This window comes from Nelusetta ayraudi, unplaced genomic scaffold (genome assembly GCF_046127955.1).
Source record: "Nelusetta ayraudi isolate G7.1 ecotype Tasmania unplaced genomic scaffold, CSIRO-AGI_Nayr_v1 ptg000024l, whole genome shotgun sequence".
In the NCBI taxonomy this organism is placed as follows: domain Eukaryota; kingdom Metazoa; phylum Chordata; class Actinopteri; order Tetraodontiformes; family Monacanthidae; genus Nelusetta; species Nelusetta ayraudi.
Genome location: NW_027466074.1, coordinates 606032 through 627952, shown reverse-complemented (window position 1 = coordinate 627952; position 21921 = coordinate 606032). Strand labels below are relative to the sequence as shown.

The following is a 21921-nucleotide window of genomic DNA, read 5'->3' as shown; positions in this document are numbered from 1 at the left end:
CCACAGCTGTGCCCTGTGAGACGTCTTTTGGCTTCTTCTGTGAAGGAAGCATGATTGTGTGGCACTCACAGTGAAAAAGGCTCAGCTTATGTTTTTATAATGAAAACGACCAACAGTCTCCTTATGGTGCCTGTATTCTATGGTTTATAGATGTCTATGTTTTAATGGCGAATTTAACAAAACAACTGGAACCTCTTATATATGCCGAGTGCTTCAAACAATTGAAAACAGCTTCAGCGCATGGATGAGATTCTCAAAGAAGGTTTCATGAAGGGAAAATAATCATTTTCAGCTAATCAGCAAATCAGCTAATTGTAAAAAAAAATGATACAAAAGGCTAGTGTAGACACACTATAGGATGATTTTCCACAACATCGACTTAAGACCTTCACAAACTGACATCATGCTTCAGCACCAAGTGTGAGTCAGAGGATGCAGCAGTGCACTTTTTGTACATTTTTAATCTAAGATTCTGTATTCATAGTGACCTGCTCAAAACTTTTTGCCATCAACTAATTTTGTTGTGAAGTAAACTCTGCGGGACATCAGACGGGTGTCCAAATAAAAAAAGACCTTTAATTAATCCCTAATCTTAAAATCAGTAATAATCTTTCTCCAAGACTTGTTGGGGGGAACTTTTCCGTTCAGTCAGACTTCCCCTCCCGCCCGCAGCCGTGCGGCTGTTATCACAGCTGTGGCTCAAGACTGGTTCATTGATCTACCCTGCTTTATCACATCCTCAAATTAAAGCATGCTGCTATTGCTAAATGAACCCATTTACTTGAAGCTCTTGTGCTTGAAATGTCTAAATGCTGAATCGTGAGTTTACAACTCATGGTTTGCAGTAATTGTCTGCTTTGTCGGAACATTTAATTTTGTAGAAGCTTGGATGATAAATTATTTAATTATTTAAATTAGAAATTCAATGGCCCTGTGCAGTTCAGCCAGTTGACTAAATTAACTTTTTATTCAGCATTACTGGTTGCAAAACCAGTGATAATCGCATGACAAATTAAAAAAAAGAAACTATATACACGTATATGTATTTGTATATACTGTATGTGTGTTATATATGTATGCATGTATGTATATGTAGATATATTAAGTTCATGAAGTTACTGTGTGTTGGTTCAGGAGTGAACTTTAAGGTGTTTTTTTTAAAGGTCATCTCAATTTTACAGTTTTTAATTTGCTGACTTCTTGTTTGGAAGCACTAAGTGGAAACATGTGTCCAATTTTAACAATGTCAGAGGAGCCGTCTGTCCAGACAGGAAGTCACATTAAAGTCATATCCTGCATCAGTGGAGGGCACATTCGTGTGCAAGAGACCCGTGCTAATGTTCAGACAGGAAAATTATTTACGCCGGCAATGTACTGCAGTTTAATTTGATGTGCTGCGCAGACTGCGGAGGCAAGGACTGAAAAAGTCATTGTGAATGGATTGTTTGTATTCATGGAGTTCGCCTACAGGCGATGGACGGTTGGCTCAGATCCCGACAGCCACTTTTTCCCATTATGAGATGAGAGAGAGAGAGAGACGCTTCAGGACCAAAGGAAAAAAAAAAGGAGACACATGAGCAAAGAAGTGACCTGGTTGTACCAGGAAATTGAATTGGGGGAGCTGAAAAATAATACCAATGGGGATAAAAGGCGAGGTTTGTGTGATTATGCACTGAACACAATCATCACACCACTTAAAACCGAGTTACTGTGTAATTGCATGCATAGAAATGAAAAACCCACACGCTTAGTCCTCAATTGAATCCAATTCCACCACAGAAGCTGGAATCCATCCAACGCTTCTGTGTTGTTCGGCAGTCAGGTGTTGCCTTTTATTGTGGCCATGAGCAAAAAAATCAGATATGATAGCAGGTTTTGCTTCGTTTGGCCAGTGTACACATGGGATCAATGGTCATGCAGTGAACATTATAAAGTTAAATATGGCATAAATATTTAAGTGCAGGCAGTCAAACATACTGCTGCAGTTTTTTGACTGAATGAGTTTAGAAATGTGAGTTTACACCTGGACTGTGTAAATAATTTGAAGTCTGAACTGGACTCTGGGTTAACATATCTTAATGAATATAGCTTGCTTTGTTTTTGTTTTTGTTTTGAATATATTTTTCCTTCTGACTCTGGGACTATCGTTGAACCGAGTGCACTTGTGTCTTTCAGGCCTTTAGCGTTGGGCTTGGCCGCATCCCGGTTGGCGGGAGCCAAAGTCACCTTGATATGATTCCTGGGTTCCAACTCATCCCAACATAAACTGCGTGTGCTCGGTGGCAGCGGTCAGGATTACAATGCAGCATATTTCCTGATCTCGCTCTGCTGCAGAGCTGGCACTGTGTAGATGTTTCGGGCAGATGGCATTCAGCAGGGACATCTTGTTACGGTGAGGCAGCCAGATCGCATCCATCTGTTTTCATACAGTGTGAAGATACTCTGATGCACCTGATACATGCAGGCCAGGTGTGCGAGAACAGGAGAGTGCGAGGGTGTGGAACGGACACGGTAGCAGCGGACACTGTGTCTAAAGATGGAGATTTCTGCCCACCGTTGGTTGGAGGTCAAGCTTGTTGCTGCAGAGGTGAACTTAAAATTACATTTTATTCAGACTTTACAATTCAAATGATACTAAATAAAGCGTTGCCCGACAGGAGTTATTTAATGCAGGAGGCTGAGCTTCTTATGGAAGATTATAGTTTAAGTCGCAGGGAATCATTTCACCTTTATATTGTGCTGTTTATACCTATTTGCCCCCACTGTGTTGCATAAACTCACCGTGGCGAGTGGAGGTCAGACGGCGAGAACGGCAGTTTTGCACAGCAGCGGGAAATGCATGAATCTCAATCAATAGTCTTGTTCTGGACACGCGGAACACCATGGCCAAAGCAATTACGGCTCAGAATCTGCAGCAGGCTGTTAAGATCCCAGAAGGACACCATGGAGGATGCAGGGAACTCTTTGGACATTGGAAACAAAATAACTGCTACCAAATCACTCGCTCAACCAGCTGGTCTGCTTCAAAAGTTGAGTTTACAGCCAACTCCAGGCAGTAAGAATTTGGTCCTCAAAAAAACGAGAAGGAAAGGACGAGATGTAAGGTGTAATAGCGCTGTCATAGCTATTCATAACTATGACCCATTTGTAATCGGGGTTGTAAACATTTGAATGTAAATTATACTGTAGACAAAATAACACTTCCATAGACAGTCAGTAAATTTGCTGGTGTGTTTTTCTGAGTGTGAATGTAAAGCAAACATTTGTGAAAACAAGTCTGATATCTATGGCCACGACTTTTCAATTCTAAACACAAATTCCATGTCTGTGGTAACGAGCGGAAAAGCATTGAAGTGACGTAACTGGGGTCAACGTGTTTATGCAATGTTTTTAATCGTATTATTCTATTCTGATAGAATGTTATAATAAAATGTATTGTAAACGCAATAGGGGATTTTGAGTTGTGTGTAGCAACGCCGGTTTGGTTATATGTAGTTAAGACAATACGGAGGGTATCTTGCAGATATCTTGCAGATATCTTGCAGTCATCTTGCAGTCATCTTGCCGTTATGCACAACAAGGTTCATTCATTTTCCCTGTTGGTGACTGCAGTAGCGTCACGTCAGTGCTTTTTGACCTACAAACATGAGTCTGTGAAACGTTGAAAAGTCTGACAGAACACATTAAAGCCATCCGGCTATGTAATCGACTCTGACCTAATTTTGACCCCACCTCAGTTTCTTCCCTCTTCTTGCTAAATGAATAAGAATGGAGAAGAAGAAGAAGAAGAAGAAGAAGAAGAAGAAGAAGAAGAAGAAGAAGCTTTGTTGAAGCAATCTGCTCTCCTCCACCATTCTGGCTGGGGGCAGCGGAGCCTCGTTGATGTAAACAGGCCACTGGAGGCTCCGCTTAGTGCGCTCGCCATGCGCCAAGGCTGGCAGAGGACCGTCTCAGAGCGGACGACGTGTCCCACCTTGGAGCAGATGGGCTACAGCAGCCGAGGACGACGCTGGGGTCCTGCCAGCTCAGAACAGGAAGCTGAGGGCTGCGGAGGACTAGACTTGAAAAACACTGATGACTTTTGGCCCCCTTAGTGCCAGTTTAGCATCGTTTAGACGCCACAGCCCAAATGAGTGGCTGCTGCAGATCCCGTCCATCCCTTGCTGATCACAGCGTTACATCCTCTGATGGAGCAGCTTCACACACCATGGCACGAGATTCATTGATGTGCAGCCAACGAATCTGCAGCAACTTCATGATCAATGACATTGTGCCGTATGAATGTTGAATCTATAATCAGAGGACTTGATTTAACGGCGTATCATGTGCCATCATGAACTCTTGCCCCCCCAAACACAGACACACAAACACATTCTACATGCACAGCAGCTAAACCACTTAACGTTTAAGCCTATTTAAAAACAACACGTACATTTATATACATTTATTATATCTACATGTTTACATTGATATACCTCATGTACTTATGTGTGTCTTTATATATATCAACATCTACTGTATATTGTGAGAGCTTTGTTGTTCAACAACAAGTCACTCTGGCCTGTCTGCTATTGTGGATACTTCTATTTCTGTCTGTCTCTCTGTCTTCTGGATCTGCTCTAGGTTTCTTCCCACATGGGAGTTTTCCCTGACCACTGTGGCACCTTGCCCGCTCTGGGGGCCGAGTTGGTTTTCCTCTGACTGTACAAAGAGCTTTCAGAAACCTCTGGTTGTGATTTAACGCTGTACAAATAAAAGTTGATTGACGGGTCGATAGCACCACACACCAGATATCACCAGGTACGAATGGGGTGCAGCAGATAAAGTGACTATATGCAATCAACAAGGAAAAGGGTTGCCAAAAAAACTACACAAAGTGTTATAAAATGTAGAACTCAAGTTAAATGTGAATGAAATGGAAACAACAGCAGATTTGTTCTTGCTCGTCGAAACCTGAATTTATTTCTCATTGTAACCAAGAACAAGGAGCTCGTCAAATATGCGCTTATCACTTCCTATACAATCCACAGTTTTGAATAAATCGAACAAAAGATGTAAACATAGGTTCTCACAATGCATCGGAAATGTCACAGACAACAATGATACCTCCAGTAATTATAATACACTTAGAACACGTTTAAACCCATATAGACAGACTCTTTTAGATATATTTTTTTTCTCGACGTACATATGTACAACACATCACATTCAGACCTGCATGTGTCTCAGAATAGGTGGTGGGGGGGGGTGGGGGGCTGGGTCATAACCTTTGACCCCTATTTGCGTGAATAAAAAGCAGCAGGAAACAAACGGGCGAGCGCGATGGATTATTGCAGAGAGAGAGACTCGACTAAGCAGCTGCAGACGGCAGTCACAGGATCAGCTGTGCAAAGTCCTGATGGTGTTTTATTTACAGCGGATTAGCAGTGAGATATAGAGAGCCGCATTCACGGAAACTGTCACCCAGTTCAGATCCGGCGCGGGCTTGGAGCGCCGACTGGGTGCACCATAGAGCCGTGTAAGAAACTGCATAAGAAACTGCTGCTGATTCAGTTTCCCGTCTCAGACGGGATTATCAAAGTCTTTGTGATGTTTTCCACGCTGCTTCCGACAGGTGCGGCTCAAGCAGCGCAGACAGTCAGAGCGAGCGTGTTTATTCCTGAACACTGCGCCGAGGACAACAGAAAGATTTGGGCGCTGCGGAGGGAAGTTGCGATCGGCCCGGGCGTTTTTTTTTTTTGTTGCCCACTTAGGACTTATCAGCACTTTGATTTCACGGTAATTAAGCCTGCGTGTCGTCAACTCTAATCTCATCAAATACATTTGCGCTGCTCATTTCTGACCGCTGCAAATCTCCAGCTCTCCAGAGCCGCAACTACATTCCACTAATAGATGAGGGAGGTAGAACAGGGCCCGGCCGTGCAGCCGGTGCATGAGTAACAATGTTTTTAACGCAGGTCTCTGCAAAGATCCCAACACGCCGCGGCAGAAAATGAAATTTGCATAATGGCGATTGGATGTAATTGCGTCGCGATACAGCCAGTGTAGCGCGTCAGCCCGGCTTGGTGGTGGGCAGTGCTTCCTGCCGGCTGTACGCGCTTCGCGAGAGGAGAAAAATGCGGGAAGGCGTTGAGTCAAAACAGCACAAACTCCCCACACCGAGACACAGCGAGGACTTGTTTTTTTCTTCCTTTCTCTCCATCTCATTTACACACAGGCTGAGACTCTTCTTCATAATGAATGAATTTCAGCTGCAGCTGTACATCACATTATATATATATACATACATACATGCAAACCAATGTCTACATGAATTCCCTGACGTCTTATGAATACATGCACAATTTTTTTTCCCCTTTCCCACTCACGAGTAATGAGCAAAAAGCCAGTGGAAATAACCCGGGGGAGGAACGGCAAGTTATTCGCAATGTGCTCAGGTACCTGCAGAGTGCCTTCTGACAATCGAACAAGCCAGAAGGAAAGAGACATCAGATTTGTTTTTGTATTTTTTTTTTTCACAGTTACGTTCTGACTCGTGTTATTGGCAACACCCGTCCAGTCGTGGAACTGGTTGTCTCTGATATGTATGATTTATTGATTTATTTGCAATGGTAACCTGCATTTTTTTTATTTTATTAAAAGAAAGCTGGGCTCAGACAGTGATTGCTAAGGTGATCTGAACCTTTGGTTGTAGCATGACATGAAAATAACACTAATCATAATAATAATAGTAAGGTTAAATGGAAAAATAAAAGTGCTGCTTGAATTGCATTGAAACATGCTTCCCGTCCTGCAAAATCATGGCAATGCTTCACAAGCCAAATTGCCAGCATAATCATTTCAAAGATTTAGAGGCTAGAGTCAGTCAGTGTGAGTTCCACCCCCCCCCCCCCCCCCCGCCTCACCCTTGAGGTTTAAAGAAGAAGAATCAGTAATGAGCTGCTGGCCCACGACAAGTCGCCTGCGCACGGACGATGAGTGGCTGTCGCGGTCGGACATCTACCAAACTATATTCATGCGAGACAAAAAAGAGGCCTTGTCCTTGTCCTCCCTCGCTAAAGTGAGGCCTTGACACCTCCACGTGCGTTCTGCCTGCTCCTTTCAACACCCCTTCGCTGTCCACTTCTCGAAATGGATTCATAAAACCACAGAGGCTCTTTATCTGAGTGTTTGTTACCGACTGCAAACTACTTAACACCAGAGAGGTTGAGGGAAAGAACAGTGATAAAAAGAAGCCATGCACAAAAAAAAATAAAATAAAAAATAACACAAAGGTGTGATTGACATTGATTTCGGCTTAGGAATCTTAAGGCTTTTTCAGACACTGGGTTGCAATCTGCAGTTTCACTATTGCAGGTCAAAAGTTCTCCAAGAGGCGGTCGATAGGTCCGACCGTCCAGTGAGTTCAGTACACACAACTTGAAATGTCCACATAAGCGTACTGAAGCAAGGGTCTTACTTGTAAGCAAGGGTCGCTCCGATAACAGAAAAGAATGCTGAAGATCTTTTTTTTTTAGACTCTCTGTGTTTCCGGGCAAAGCTAAACCCCCCCAATGAAAGCCATACAACTACATAATTAGCATAGCAGCTAATAATGTGGCCGTTCGCTAGCTAGATGATGTGCTCTCAGCTAGCCAGACACAATTCAATCAGTCATGAACACCGCGGTGCAAGTTAGGTTTTCGTGTGTTACTCTCCTACAGAGACTGTCAAGGTCCTGACACACCAGGAGCTAATTTGCAGGGTGAATAATTTGCTTTTTTAAAACAAACCAACCAACAAACAAAAAACCTCTTGCAATGCAATCTTCCAGACAAGCAGCAAATTTCCACAGAGTGAAAAAGTGGCTGTTATTTTTTCACCCGTGTCAAATTTTGCATAGCCGAAAAGGCGAACAGCTAGACCTCTGACCTATCATAGCACTATTAGCCTTACATGAATACCTTACCTCAGACATGTAGCTAGATGTAGCTAGCCGCTGTTTCAGGTCAATCGGCTCTCGGTAATTTGTTCTCTCCCTCTGCAAACGTGGAGCCAGTTGACGGAGCAGTCCTTCAAATTGACGGACATTCTAGAGTACTGGCAAAATTTCACTGGGTAAAATTTGACCTCCTGGATCATGGCTTTAAACTCACCTATCTCCTCTCTCAAGAACAATTTTGGGTCTATTCTTTTTCTTATTCTTTTTTAATTCAGCCATCACCAGGATATCGTCACTAGAGGATCTAGTCGACTCCATTGTTTCTCCTACGGCGCAAAAGAAAGAGCACTTAACTTTCTTCACTTAGCGAATTTAATACGCCTTGCGCTAGGTGTGTACAGGAATAAATTTGCCATTGTTCACTTTGCCTATCGTGTTTGCCTTTCGAAGAAAAAAAAAGAACATTGGGCAATTTGGACAACGTGGAAACTGGTGCGCCACACAACAAGCACGCTGCGTCGACAAAAGTGCGGGATTGAGAAACACAGCTTGCGTGTTTTGTTGCTACAGGCGTCGGTATTAACACAGTGGCGCCCCCCGCAATCACGGGAATCGTGGATAAGTGCTTTGCATTCTTCTACGCTGCGGTGACGTCCATTAGAACGCAGCCTCGCTTTTAAACCCCGCAGAGCTCTAAGCCCTGGACTAACAAGGAGCCTGACCACGGGGCAAACTGTTGTTTGAACAGCCCCCGCCGAGCTGTTAGTTCAGCTGGCGCAGCGGCTGAGCCCGAGCTACCTCAAAAATCCGTTGCCACCAGCGTTCGGAGCGCTAGCTCTAGGAGCGCAGGCTAACGGCAGGAAACAAACATAAAAAGCTGCGGCGGGTGTTTTTTGTGCAAGTGAGGAAAATGTTTTCATGCTCTGCAGTCAGGTATTTTATTTAGGGAGGGGGAAAAGAAAAAATGCAGGGTTTCAGTCTCCGCGCGCCGCCGCTACATGAAAGTCATGCCCGTCAAAGCCGGTGCACGCTCCGGCAGTAGCAATTAAGTAATCTCATCCGTGACAGTTTTATGCGCTGAAGGTGGTTTGCTGAGAGGAGGGGAAGAGTACAAAACGGTTTGCTGTTGAAACACTAACCATTTTCTTTTTTTTTTTTTTTGCTCAAATGTGCTCACTGGGCTTTTTTTTTCTTTTCTTACAGGGATAATGTTGACAGGTGATGGGGCAAGGTCATGCTTTCAAATCCTCCCACTCGGCATTGCAGGGCAAGGACGGAGGAGCACCGCAGGCCAGCGGCCCGTTTCCATGCGTAAAGACAGATTTAATTTCTAGCTGCCTGCGTTTCAATGGCTTGAGGGACAAGGAGTTAAACGGGCGCGGGACCATTTTTGTTTTTCCGAACGGTTAACCATTTGCCGATATGGTGCGAGCTCGTCTCTGGGGCTGCCCAAGAAGTCCTGCGCACGAAGAACGCACGCGTGGGCGCGTGTTGGGGGATGGGGCGGGGGGGAGGGCGCACATGTAAACACACTCTAAGGCAAACAAACAAATAAATAAACAAACAATTGTCTGTGTAATTTAGCAGCAGGATTCTCTTCTTGCACTCTACTTGCTTCGACAAAGAACTTTGAACTACAACAATATAATATTCATTAAATGATTTTTTTATCTTTCCTCACAGGCCCAAACTTTATGAACTCCTGTGAAGCAAACAACTTTGCCACTGTGCAGTCGGGCTGCAATAGGGGTGGAAGGTCATTGTTTTTGTTTGAGTAGCAATAAAAAAAATAAAAAACAATAAAAACAAATATACCAAGTTTTCTTTTTCGGACTCGATGAGAAATTAATCACGGATGAATTTCTGTCCTCTGTAAACGTCACTTTTAGCTGGCAAACGTTGACCCTGTGTTTATTGGCTGTGGCTATGCAAAGTCTTTGCAATTTAGCACGATTATGAAGATTATTTGTGAACTTTTAGATAAAACAGCTGAGCTGATTTGTTACCAATTAGTCTGATAATGTGGATGGTTTTTTTTGTGTTTTTTTTTTTTCTCTCTCTCATCACAGTTGTCTCCACTTGAACGCAGGGCACATTTCCTTCATTGACTGCAGCTCCCTGTCTACAGCCAACCACTGCCCTGGAAGTAAAATATACCAACATAAAAAAAAAAAAAAACTACCCCCTTTTTCTTAAAATATCAGCTCAATAAAAGCTCTTACAGATAGATAGACACTCTAACATTTCAAAATACGGTCAAAGATAATCATATCGCAAGCAATAGAAAAATAAATAGGTCAAAATCTAAAAGATTACGGAATATTTTCAATAGGGGGACTATTTTCAGAGGCCTCTGTATGCAAAGAGAACAGGAAAGCAGTAAAGACAAGAAGACAGAGGACAGTGACATTGGCAGCAATCAAATCTGTGGCATATTTTGCCCCCTGGGTAACTTATAGAATGTCAAAGTTCCTCTTCTTTTTACAGACATCGGGCCGGCTCAGCAAGTCGAATCATTATCTCAGAGCCTCATTTCTTCACTTATTATCTGGCAGAGATACTGACATGAGCCGGACAAAATTTTAATTTCAGTTTTAAAACACTGAAATGATCCTCAGAAATGAGGGCACAGCTCCCCCCCCTCCCCCCCTTCCGAATTTAGCATGCACTTATAAATACAGACTGTTTAAAAATATTGTTAAACACAGAAAGTAAAACACGATCGATTGTTCACAGAGAAGAGTCACGATGCTAGGTCCTTGTTTCTGCTTGAATTTCTTCTTTCCCTCGCATCAGGTCAGAGTAACCAGGTGTCTGTCGAGGTTCTCTGACTTGGTGAAAGACACTCACCCGTGTTTGCATACTGTAAATGTTTGGCTCATTTATCCTCCTGTACTGGATTGATTGTAGTCTCTATTTTTCTTTTTGGCAGTAATATATATTTGAGGCGATATTTGAGGCATCAGAGAAGTTTCCAGTCTGGTGAGATGAAACAATCGTTTTCAGCAGCTTTCTTTTAAAAATCCACTTTCCCTTTTTTTTTTGGGCCCCAACACCTCACCTGCTCTTTTTCCCAAACCGTCATTCTATAAGAAGTCACTCTGCATTTCGTTGGACAACTGGCTGACGGCCACCTCGCTGTTGAGCGCCCCCTTCAGTATCCTCGCCGTCTGCTGCGGGCTGAAGTTGGCGCAGTCCCTGTTGCAGGTGACGGCGTCGGGGCAAGGGCAGTGTCTGCAGGTGCCGTGGTCCTCGGGCAGCCCGTTGGACAGCCGGGTGGAGTTGCACTCCTCCTTGTGATGGGACTGCGTGCAGGTCCCCTTCTTGGGTGGGCCGGGCTGACACAGGCACCTGCACAGCGTCATGCGGCACAGGGCCATGTCCCGGCACAGGGACTTGCGGAAGTTGGGCTTGAAGACCAGGTATATGATGGGGTTGTAGAGGGTGGAGGACTTGGCGAAGATCGCCGCCACGGCGAAAGCCATGGGCGGCACTTCGTCAGGGTCACCGAACGCCGCCCACATGGACACAATGGCGTACGGGCTCCACGCCGTGAGGAAGCCGATGCAAACTGCCACCGACAGCTGGAAGGACAAAGCAGTGTTCAACACGGTTGCGCACTGGCGGGGACTTGGCCTCATCGCTAGTCTCCACCGCGGTTGTTTCTCGTGGGGCTTTCGTGAGCAGATACTTTTGTTGCCAGGTACTCTGGTTGCTACAAGGCCGCAAGGTGCTGCCCCCTACTGGCTGCTCATCCCTCACAGAGGTTTGTGGTAATATGAGCTGTTGAACCCTCTGCAACTGTGTAATATTTGGAGATTTTGAAAGAAACAGTGTCATCAAGTGCTTTCATTTTAGATTGCAGCACTCGCCCTATAACCCTCCCTCTCCTAAGCTTGCCAGTGAACTACGGCCTGTGCACCCAAACCTGGATACCTCATCCACCTTCTTATTTGTTGGTTTATTTGAACATGCGAGCAGTCATCTTAATAACGTCAAGTGGGCTGAGTTGTCCACACAGGCTTCCTTAAAAATATGGCGGTGCAAGATGGCAGTTTACTGGGACCAAAACCCTTTCTATATGTATAATCTGATGTGTATGTGAGAACTGTTGGGGTAGGAAATTACATTTATTGTACTGCGATTGTACACTTTTATTAATGTATTTATGAGTGGTATATTAAGCTTTTACCACTGGAAAAATCATAAATCAAGCCAAATATTACACACTGGACCTCTCTTCTGCGACAGTGCAGACATTGATTAGACTTTTTTTGTTTTTAACAGGTCAGTATGTTTTTTAAAACCCAGTTGCCAAATGACTTTCTGAGCGTGTGTGTGTGTTGGTTGGAGAAAGCATCAAAGAGCGGCTCATGAACGCAACGCCCATACTGTTTCAAATCTCTTGCTGGGAGGGTTAAATCCAGTTCACATTAGGCATGGGGCCGCTGCGAGGTTCTGAAGGAATAATAACCTGAAGCCAAAACGTTACGGTTTAACTTTCACAGCTCCGAGATGTGCGTTTTTGGGGTTTTTTTTTGTAAATGTTCTGGACGAAAACATCTTTCGCCCTCAACTATGACTCACCATCAGTTTTGTTTACCAAAAACATATGGAATATCCTGAAAAATTTGGTAAAACCTCTGTATTAATTAGAAGTCATAAAATAGATAATAATTCATGCTGCCACACAACACGAGGGATTTCTGACAGTTCCAGTTGGTGGCAACAGTTCAACACAAAACGTTATTGAGTTAGCAGGTGCAAAGAGGCCAACAGACTGAGTGTCGTATGCCACAATTATACTTTCCCAACTTTTAATATCCGTCACAACTGCTATACCTCCTCCAAATTACTTTCAGTGAACCCGTTTACCTTGACAATAAGGGTGTGCGCATTCGTGATCTTGTTCTGCGGGGACACGTGCTGCTGCACAGCCTGGCGGGAGCCCCGCACGGTCAGCAGGATGTACGTGTAGGACAGGAAGATGACAGTGCAGGGGATAATGTAGCAGAAGAAGAAGAGGCAGATGATGTAGCTCATGGCCGCCGAGCTTTGGCTGGGCGCGTGCCAGTTGATGCAGCAAGCTGTACCATATGGCTCGGCCCCGTACTCGCCCCAGCCGGACAGGGGACCGATGGCAAAGACTCCGGCGTAGCACCAGACTCCAGCGACCAGCAGGCAGGCGTGGCAGTAGGAGAACTTGTTACCTGAGGAGGTGAAGAGCAGAGGCGGAGAATGAGGTGTTAGAGAGGCAATTAGTGACACATGAGGGGGCAGCGGAAGGGTACGGAAATACCCTTCCACGTTGATTCTATGTAAGAAGAGAAGAGAAGGGGAAAGAAGTAGAATATATCAGCCTTTTAATAAGTGTTTAAATACAAGGAGTTCAGATATCCCAGTTACTGAAACCAGAATATACTTTTTTCTTGCACAAATGAAAGGGAAAAAAAATAACCTTACTGAAAGGTCGAGTGTGTAAAAATATTAAGGAAGCCCTGCATTTCAGGAAGGTAAGGGGTAAGGGTAAGACCCATACTCTATGTATACTCTTATATATATATATGAGAACCGTTGTAAGGGTAGAAAAACCAAATTGCTTTTATTGTACTATGAGTATACACTTTTATTAATGTAGCTCTGGGCAGTATGTTAAGTTTTTACCAATATGAAATTCATAAATCAAGTCAAATTTTACACACTGGACCTTTAAAAAAGAAAAACCTCATCACATTAAAGTTACGTCCTGCAGGTTCCCTAAGAAGAGCTCAACACTTCCTTTGGCTGTCCGTCAAGTTATCTTCACCTCTTCTGCCCCAAAGACCATGTTGAGATGGTTTGACTGCAATTGCTGAGAAAAGATTGTCACACTGGGTGGCCGCCATTCTCCCGTTAAATTTTAATCCATGCCACTTCACCCCCACTGTCTGAGACCCAAAGGCCTTCGCTGTCATTCCAAAGGATTTTCCCACCAGCCACCTGTCAAGATATGTTGCCAGTGTTTTGAAGCGTGTGGTAACGTCCTCCTGGGAGCAGCTGGTGAGTTTTCTAAAAAAAAAAACATGCAAGGCCACATGAAAAAAAACTTTTTTTGACCAAAAAAAAACACAAAACAGAAAGCTTGGGTCTTCCCTGCAGCTTATCAGAGACCCTAGGGTGTATTGATGAAATATTCCAGCTGGGAGTGCGTCCAGCCATACCGATCACATTCCCCTTGCGGCCCCGAATCAATTGGAATGGCACTTTAAAAGAGCACTTTCCTACACAGGGCCCTTTGTCACAGCCTCATATCAAAGCTCACAGGAAATAACGAGACAAGATGGAAAAATACAACTACGAGAGCAGAGGGAATTACCGCAGAGGGTGTGAAACCTGCACTCTAAGAAGGAGGTGATTTTCCTCAAGAGAGAACTTCCGCCGAAAACAAGCACCTACTGCAGGCAGGACAGAGTGGGAAGGTTCTCCTTATCGTGCACTTGGGCAGAGCTTCAATGCCGATGTTTGACTGAAACAATGTTAACATTTTTTCCTTACGCGAAGGTGCGGATTAGCCTCCTCAAAAGAAAATAATCAAAACATAGGCTGTAGAAAGTGGTGAGAGTTTGCAGCGACATGAATGATGTAGCCACACTGTCATAGTCCAGAATGTTGAACAAGGCACAATCTGTACAATCATGACAAAGTCATCCTCTGCTTCGTTCCATCCTGCAGCAGGACCATCACGGTCAAGCCATTTTATGTATATGTATATACATGTACTGTAACACCTATTTTCACAATGTGTCTATACTCACTACAACTATTTCATGTCATTGTCATTATTGTTGGACTGAACTGTATGTCTGATGGCCGAGTGATGAGAAAACACTCTGAGGGAAAACATAGTGCCCATTGACTTTCCTTGAATCTTTGGATTGACTTTAAAGGAAAACTATGAGAACAACAAGGAGAGTAGGCGAGTTCTATTAAGTTAAAAGAGCATCAAGGTCCTGTTTGAGTGTCTGCTGCTTGCGGTTTCAGAGGGTGCCAAGGACAAAACGCTTTCAGCCCTTATGCAACAACACATAAGAATCCCTCTGACGTCAGCAGAGCGCGATTGCGAGGGTGGGCAACGCATCAGCCGACGTACAGACTGTGAAGAGGAAGTAGGTGTAATGAGATGCCTCCACCAATTTCCATGATGTTGTGCGTATTCGTGATGAGCCTCGGCCCATTTTGGAGCAATGTGTGTCGGAGCACTTCCTCGTTATGGGAGGTCATGTGTGGGACTGGTTCCTCGCGACCCCCGGTGTAGGCTGTAATTGTTTCAGACGAGGGATTCTCCGTCACGGAATGAGGTTGGAGAGGCGTACGAGGAGCCCTGACACTGACACTGCCTCTTTTAGCCGGATGTCAGCCCCTTTTACACTTCACGCGAGGAGTGGGGGTTGGAGATTAAGTCCCGCGGCGCTCACGTCACTGAGCGCCACTGGGGGAAGGCAGGGGCGCTGGTTCGCCGTTACAGATGGCTTTTATTCAATATTAATGATCCATTCACAGAACAAAGTCTACATCGGCCTGTTTCACACATGGGTGAATTTTCCAGAGCCCCTCTTCACAACCCAAGCCCTCTAATGTGTACAAATACTTGGAATACTCACACCAATAGTTGAAACCCACAGCCCAACAACACTAAGTCTTCCTTCATGAATTCTGCATGTATTAGGGTGGAGGTTGTCAATTAGGCTTTAGTAAGTGGCTTTGTCCATAGGAGAAGGGCAGTGAACTTTTACTTTTTTTATTAAAAGAAAAACTTTTTGGCATTGCCTTGCATGAAGAAATGTGTGTTCCCACACAGAACCACCAAAAAAAACGCTGTAGTTAACATGCACGGTGTGTAAGTGGCGCCGAAAGCCTGCCCTTAAGGGCAATAACACAGAGAAGAAGACATGGAGCATGCGCACAAAACTGTTGTGACATAGACAAACTCATATTGAATGTCAATGACCAAAGTTATTGTGGATCGACAGAACTTCCAACAAAAACTGTCATCCAGAGAGGTCGGTCAACGGCATCATTGCTTCAGAAAAGATATGTTCAGAAGCAAAGGTAGCGTTTGGAGATTTGATCAGTCTGGGACCTGGTTTCCAAAATTAACCTGTTTGGCTCCCAAAACACCAGTACATGAGAGATAAAATGATTTGTATTTATATTCAAACCATAGCCCATACCTGACCAAAAACACACAAAAAAGCTGCTTAAGTTTTCAAGAGCAAATCAACCCTATATTCCCATGCATTTTCACTCTATCTTCCTCTATGCATGACTGATTAATAGATACTAATTTTGATTTAAATTTAAATACGCATTTCAGGTGACTTCATTTTCTATGACCAAAAGCTGCCTGAGAATATGAAGATGTCTTTTCCCCAGAGTCTCTTGCTTTACACACACACCTCCTCGCTCTTGTCGTTTTAATGAGCGGAACCCTGAAGACACGTCTGACTCATCCAAACAGGCCTAACATTCGACGGACTTCAATGCAGCTCTCGCTAGTTTGAAGTTGTTTTTTTTTTGGAGTGCTGAATAACAAAATTAAAGTGGAAGGGGCGGGCACCACTAGAGGGAAACCGAAAGGGGTTTAATTTGTCCGTCAGCAGCGTTGAATCAGGAAGGGCGATAACCGACTGAAGCTGCAGTGGAGAAAAATATCAAAAAAGGCATGAAGAAAACTTAATCCGTATCATTATCAGTCCTTTCCCTAATGGGCCTGTCTCTTCACAGACTTATTTATGTTGGTATCATCACTGGCTCGTTATTGCCTTCCCCAAGGACACTCTGGATGCAAGTGGTAACAAGTCGGCGGTGACTTCTATTGTGAAATTTATTTATTAAGCGCGGGGTCACGAAGGTTGATCGGGAAATTTTTAAGATGAGCGTGTTTAAAATCAACACTCAAAGAAACATTTTCAGGCACGGAACACAACTTGTTTATCAGTCAGCAAACCACACAAGTGACTATAGAAGTTGTTCACCTCTGATCTTGTTTTTGTACCGTTTGGCTCTGAAACTGACAAACCCAGAGAGAGCTCTTTTCAAAAGAGGTGAATCACTTTCTTAACTGGAGGCCTCCAAAAGTTAGACTCCACGTTTTGAGCTATAGGTGCCTTTTAATGTGGTCATATGCATAAATATATATTCCTTTGTCTGCCCCTGCATGCCATTTGCTGGCCTCAAGCAGTGAGTCGTTAGTGGATCCATAAGAGGAGCGGGCTGCACACAGAATATTAAATACTGGCAGCAAATGAGACCAGCGCAGCGCATGTGGGTTCATTTGGTCCATATTCGTGTCAAAATTGAGTGTGATACACTTGTGAGGACATGATGGCATTCACAAAGATCTGGCCTTGTTAAACTTTAAATGCCACAAGGCCTTGGTCTGTCCCGCTAAAGCCTTTTTCAATATCTCCCCTTCCTCCAGCAAATAAATAAATAAAATGAATAAGTCAAAACACCTGTTGATCTCAGGCAGAACGACTGCAGGGCTTCAAGCTTAACATTTACTTTGGCACAACTTTTAATTCAAAGCCTATTCTTCAATCAGTTCAGACTCTTCTGCTCTTTGCAATAAATCCTTTGTTTCCTCTGTTACCTCCAAACACTCAACAACCGCTCTGTAACAATTTTGTTCTTGCTGTTTGTTGTTTTTCTTCTTTTTGATTGGTTTTCTTTTTCCACAAGCTGGCCAGCAGTGCGGATTTATTCCACTCCTGTCCTCTTGCCCTAATTTCCTCCATCTCCTCCTCCTCCTCTTCCTGCCCGGCTATCGACCGCCTCGGAACCTTGTGCCCTCCCTAATGGCTGCCGGGGCTGCATGCAGACCTTTAGAGATAGATCATTGTCACCTGGTAGATTAAGTGTTTCTTCTTGTGTGGCTTCGACTCTGCGTGGATACAGTGACACATGAAGATGCTTAACACCCCCTTTGTATTTTCCCCATGTCTTCGCATTCTTGGCCATGTTGGAGCAAGCTCATATTACTGGAAATGTGAGCGTGGCAAGGCGCAGAGGGCCGGGCGGGCTGCGAACCCCAGACTCCCAGGTAACAGCCATGCGCGCTTAACCACTTTGGCCAAGTAGCCTGGGAGCGTGATCAATCGGAGGCACAGTGACAGGACCGCCACTGTCACATGAGCATTCTGATATTAGAGACTGTCAAAATTCCATCTGTTGTTTGTACTCTCACAATTTCACAGACTGCTCGCATCAGTCCAAAGCTTCTTTGGCATCTTCGATATTTACTGCTCTAATAACTGCAGAATTGCTATTATTGCTGGCGTTTATTTGTTTCTGACAATGTTTCTTTGTCAGCAATGCCCGTGTTTATTCACTCAATAAATCGATAAACCACTGCTGAAAACGTAGGCACAGCGTTTAAATGTGGGCCGTTCCATTGATCACCTCCGTTTTTCCCACACACTTCACACAAGTCCGACTTCGTGGTTCTCATCCTCGATGATGTGGAGGGAAATCCTCTTTAAAACGTTCTTGCCACCATTACTGGACATATTAAATCCACAAACACTGTGTAAATAAACAGCAGAGCTTCTGATGCTGTAGAAAGTACAACCACTCCGTTTCATAAAACTGGAACAAACACTTGTGCTTTACCGGAATGGCAAATGTATTAGTGGCATTTGCACAAGCAGTGTATATTGTTGTGCTCAGGTATATTAAAGTATTATTGGGTCATTTTTCTACCATGAAACAATGTTTTCATTTCTTATGATTCGCTGACTTGCATCATGTGAAAGGGCTCCACTACCTTTACCACAGTGCATCTGGCTGCTCTGCTATAGAATACTGTACTTTGTAACTGCATTGTGGATTTCTCAAAAGAGGGTGTCGGGCAGGCAACTCAGGATTAAAGTCCTATACCTGGCCAGTAGGAGGTTCGACTTCAGTGACAAGTGTGCCATTCTTCACAATACTCAGAAAATGGTGCTGAAACTACAACTTTCAGGTACTTTGACTACATAATGTTACTTTGGGCAACATCCATTTAAAACAGGTATGACTAATGTATATGTCCATGATAAACTAATGTCTGCTTTTGAGTTTTGCATAAAGTTCCATGCCTCCAAAAAAGAGAGAATTTGAGTTTGCTTATTTGCACATCAAACGCTTCAATTCGTGAGTCCCTGGTAGTCTCTGGTGTTTTGTCTCCAAATTATAGAGAGCTCCTTTGGTATAGAGCCAAGAGGAGCCCTTCAAAAAAAAATAGCTTTGAGTTTTATTTCTTTTAATTATAGCGGCATTTATCTGCACCAGTCGTTTAAGCTACTGGAGTCTGGTATGGAGTTTTGCTTCTGACTTGAAGCTGCTTGCGGGTGAACTATTACTCGGACTGAAAAACCTTGTATTGGCTGAGCAGAATGTCAACAGACAAGGCTAAACAAATATTTTTTAACATTTAATTTAACTTTTATGAAACCTTTTCAGATCTACCTTTATAGTTGACACGACGCCACTCTAAGCTCTATCCACTTTATTTTCTTCCATTCTCTCCTTTTTGAGAAATTACACTTCGCTTGGTTATCTTGCCCTTGATGTACCAAACATCTTTAGACTGCTCATCAACTGGCTTCTGCAAACCCAGAATGTAACTGGTCCTGGACTCCAGTATGCATACAAGTGCAATAAATGATCTGTGCTGTGACTCATACTGGAATGTCTATTATGTGTATTCAGAGATGTAAAGAGATGTGGTTACATTAAAGATATGCAGAGTGTCTCTGAGCTGATACCACTGCTTTTGTAATGCACATCAGCCGGCTCCAAATTAATTGTCACCATTGAATTATTAATTATGGCTAAATGGCGCTGTGACATACGATTTGCACAGAGGGGAGAAAAGTGTGAAGATTTAATGAGTGCATTAGGAGTGACTGATGAACCGTGAGGGGGGAACTCAAAGTGAATTAACTTTTAGCCAAGACAGTGGCACACAGCTAATGAAAAGAAGAAAACACAAAATCCAATACTGTAAAGACAGAGAGGAGGTGAAATGAACTGCCCGTGCTGTGGACGGACATAGTGGAAGATGGCCGCGCAAATAAATCAGCAGTGTCTGCCCAGGCGCGAGATTAATTAGAATCATTAGCGGTGAACTGCTTGAACCAGTTTGCCATCATGCAAATGCATCACAAGCTGGGTTCCCATCCACAGGCATCAAAAGGGAGTACAGAGTTAATGCGGAATGAAACCCCACTAGATAAAACAAGATCCACACCACAGATGTAGGGGTAAAACAGTGGCCACAAGTAGATGGATTATTTGGTCGCACAAATGTGGAATACAATTCATTAATCCCATCCATTGCTGGGCAGCACAGAGGGACAGCGGCATGAAAGCAGGTCTAACACAGGCTTCTCTGCGTGCAGTTTTCATTTCCTCCATGTGCCTGCGTGCAGTCCTCCCAGAGTCCACATTTAGGCTGACTCTTCGAGCTTTGAAAAATCTCTCTGGGATGACCTCTTTAATTCATCCATAATAGATAAAACATGTGACAAAACAAAACTCTTTAAATGTGTAATAAATGTGTAATAAATGTGTAATAAATATCACATTTAGTTTGTGTTCATTTGGACTCCTGTCTCTCTTTGTTCTTGTGGTTGTTGTGTTTCTGCCCCTGTCGAGCTCGACGACTGCAGTGGTGTTTTTGCATCTCTTTCACGTCTGATCTCTCTTTGGAGCGGTTTTGGTGTTTGGTGTTGATCTGACGATATCACATCCTGGTTTTGTTTTTGCTTCTAATTAGCTAACTGGCGATGAAGGAACTTTATTTTCAGCTTTGGCAACAGGGGATTATACTGTATCACCTCATTATTTTTCGCCTGTCCTCTTAGAGAGGGATTCTCTTACAGCCTTCTGATGAACTAATCTGTGTTCTGTGAGGAAAACCACACAGAGAAGGACGTTCTTGATGTTCTTTCAAGGAAACGGCACTGTATGTTAGTGCCGGGTGTGCTGGGTTCGGGCTGTCAGCGCTGGCCAAGGGTTTCCCTTCCTGCGAAGCACACCTGAATATATGTGTCACACCTATGTGAAGACCATTACACACCACATCTTTGTTGGTGGGGAGGCAAATTAATTGGACGCATTTTTATTTTCATGCAGAATACTGCCAAAAACTTACTTCTTAGGGTCAACATATATATTTTTTCTTTTTAACAATCACGTACCTCAAGTTTGCAAAATCACAAAAATAATCTAAATTAATGATGACAGCAATGTTTTTTTTTCTCTCTTTTTTTGGAACACACTTCAGGAGAATGGATTTACATTCAAAGCAAGTTTGTCAGAGGTCAAATCCCCTTGTTTACACAGGCTGTTGTTCATAACATGGCCTTGAACACGACTGAATCATGTTCACTTGCGCTGCATAACAAGTCCTCCACTCACTGGGCACACTGCATTAGCATTTCTCTCTTAAAATCCATCCTTTTTCATTTTTCATTTAAGAGAGAAAATTAGCAAAAAATTGAAATCCCCTTTCAGTGAATTTGTGTTGGCTGACTTACCATAATTTGGACAGCAGACCTTGAGCCAGCAGACACAGGAGAGGGCAGTCAGGTTGGAGAGGCTGCACAGGCCAAACAAAACACCACAAAAGGCGTAGACAATGCAGGTTGTCTGATGAAACAGCCACCTGAATGAAGAGATGAAGAGACGTTTCTCAAAGTTTGACAGTGAGCCAAGATTTCAAAGTAAAATCCTTGTGACCGACCAGTACAATTTCCCCCAAGTCAACAGGAAAAGGTAATACATTTTCTCGTCTTCCCATGAGTCACATACAGCTGCGGTGAGCAGCCATGCATTTAGACCCAATCACGGCGCACATGTGACAGCTATCAAATAGGTGAGCACCAGGGATTAGAGCCAGAGACCTCGAGGCGGACTGAGAGATAAGCTGTCACATTTCAATATTTCATCCACCTTTTCCACTGCTTAGTTTGCAT

General features: G+C 43.7%; 1 protein-coding gene across 2 annotated transcripts in view; it reads right to left on the bottom strand.

The window, feature by feature from the left end:
- Positions 1–10574: 10574 nt before the first annotated feature.
- opn7b (opsin 7, group member b) overlaps positions 10575–21921 on the bottom strand; it is a 47778-nt gene continuing 36431 nt past the window's right edge. For both annotated transcript variants that reach the window (XM_076028533.1, XM_076028534.1), the window contains exons 4-6: positions 21484–21611; positions 12797–13131; positions 10575–11505 (exon numbers count right to left, since the gene is read on the bottom strand). In XM_076028533.1, coding sequence (XP_075884648.1) covers positions 11008–11505; positions 12797–13131; positions 21484–21611 — 961 coding nt within the window. In that variant the 3' untranslated portion in view covers positions 10575–11007. The remainder of the gene's footprint in view (positions 11506–12796; positions 13132–21483; positions 21612–21921) is intronic.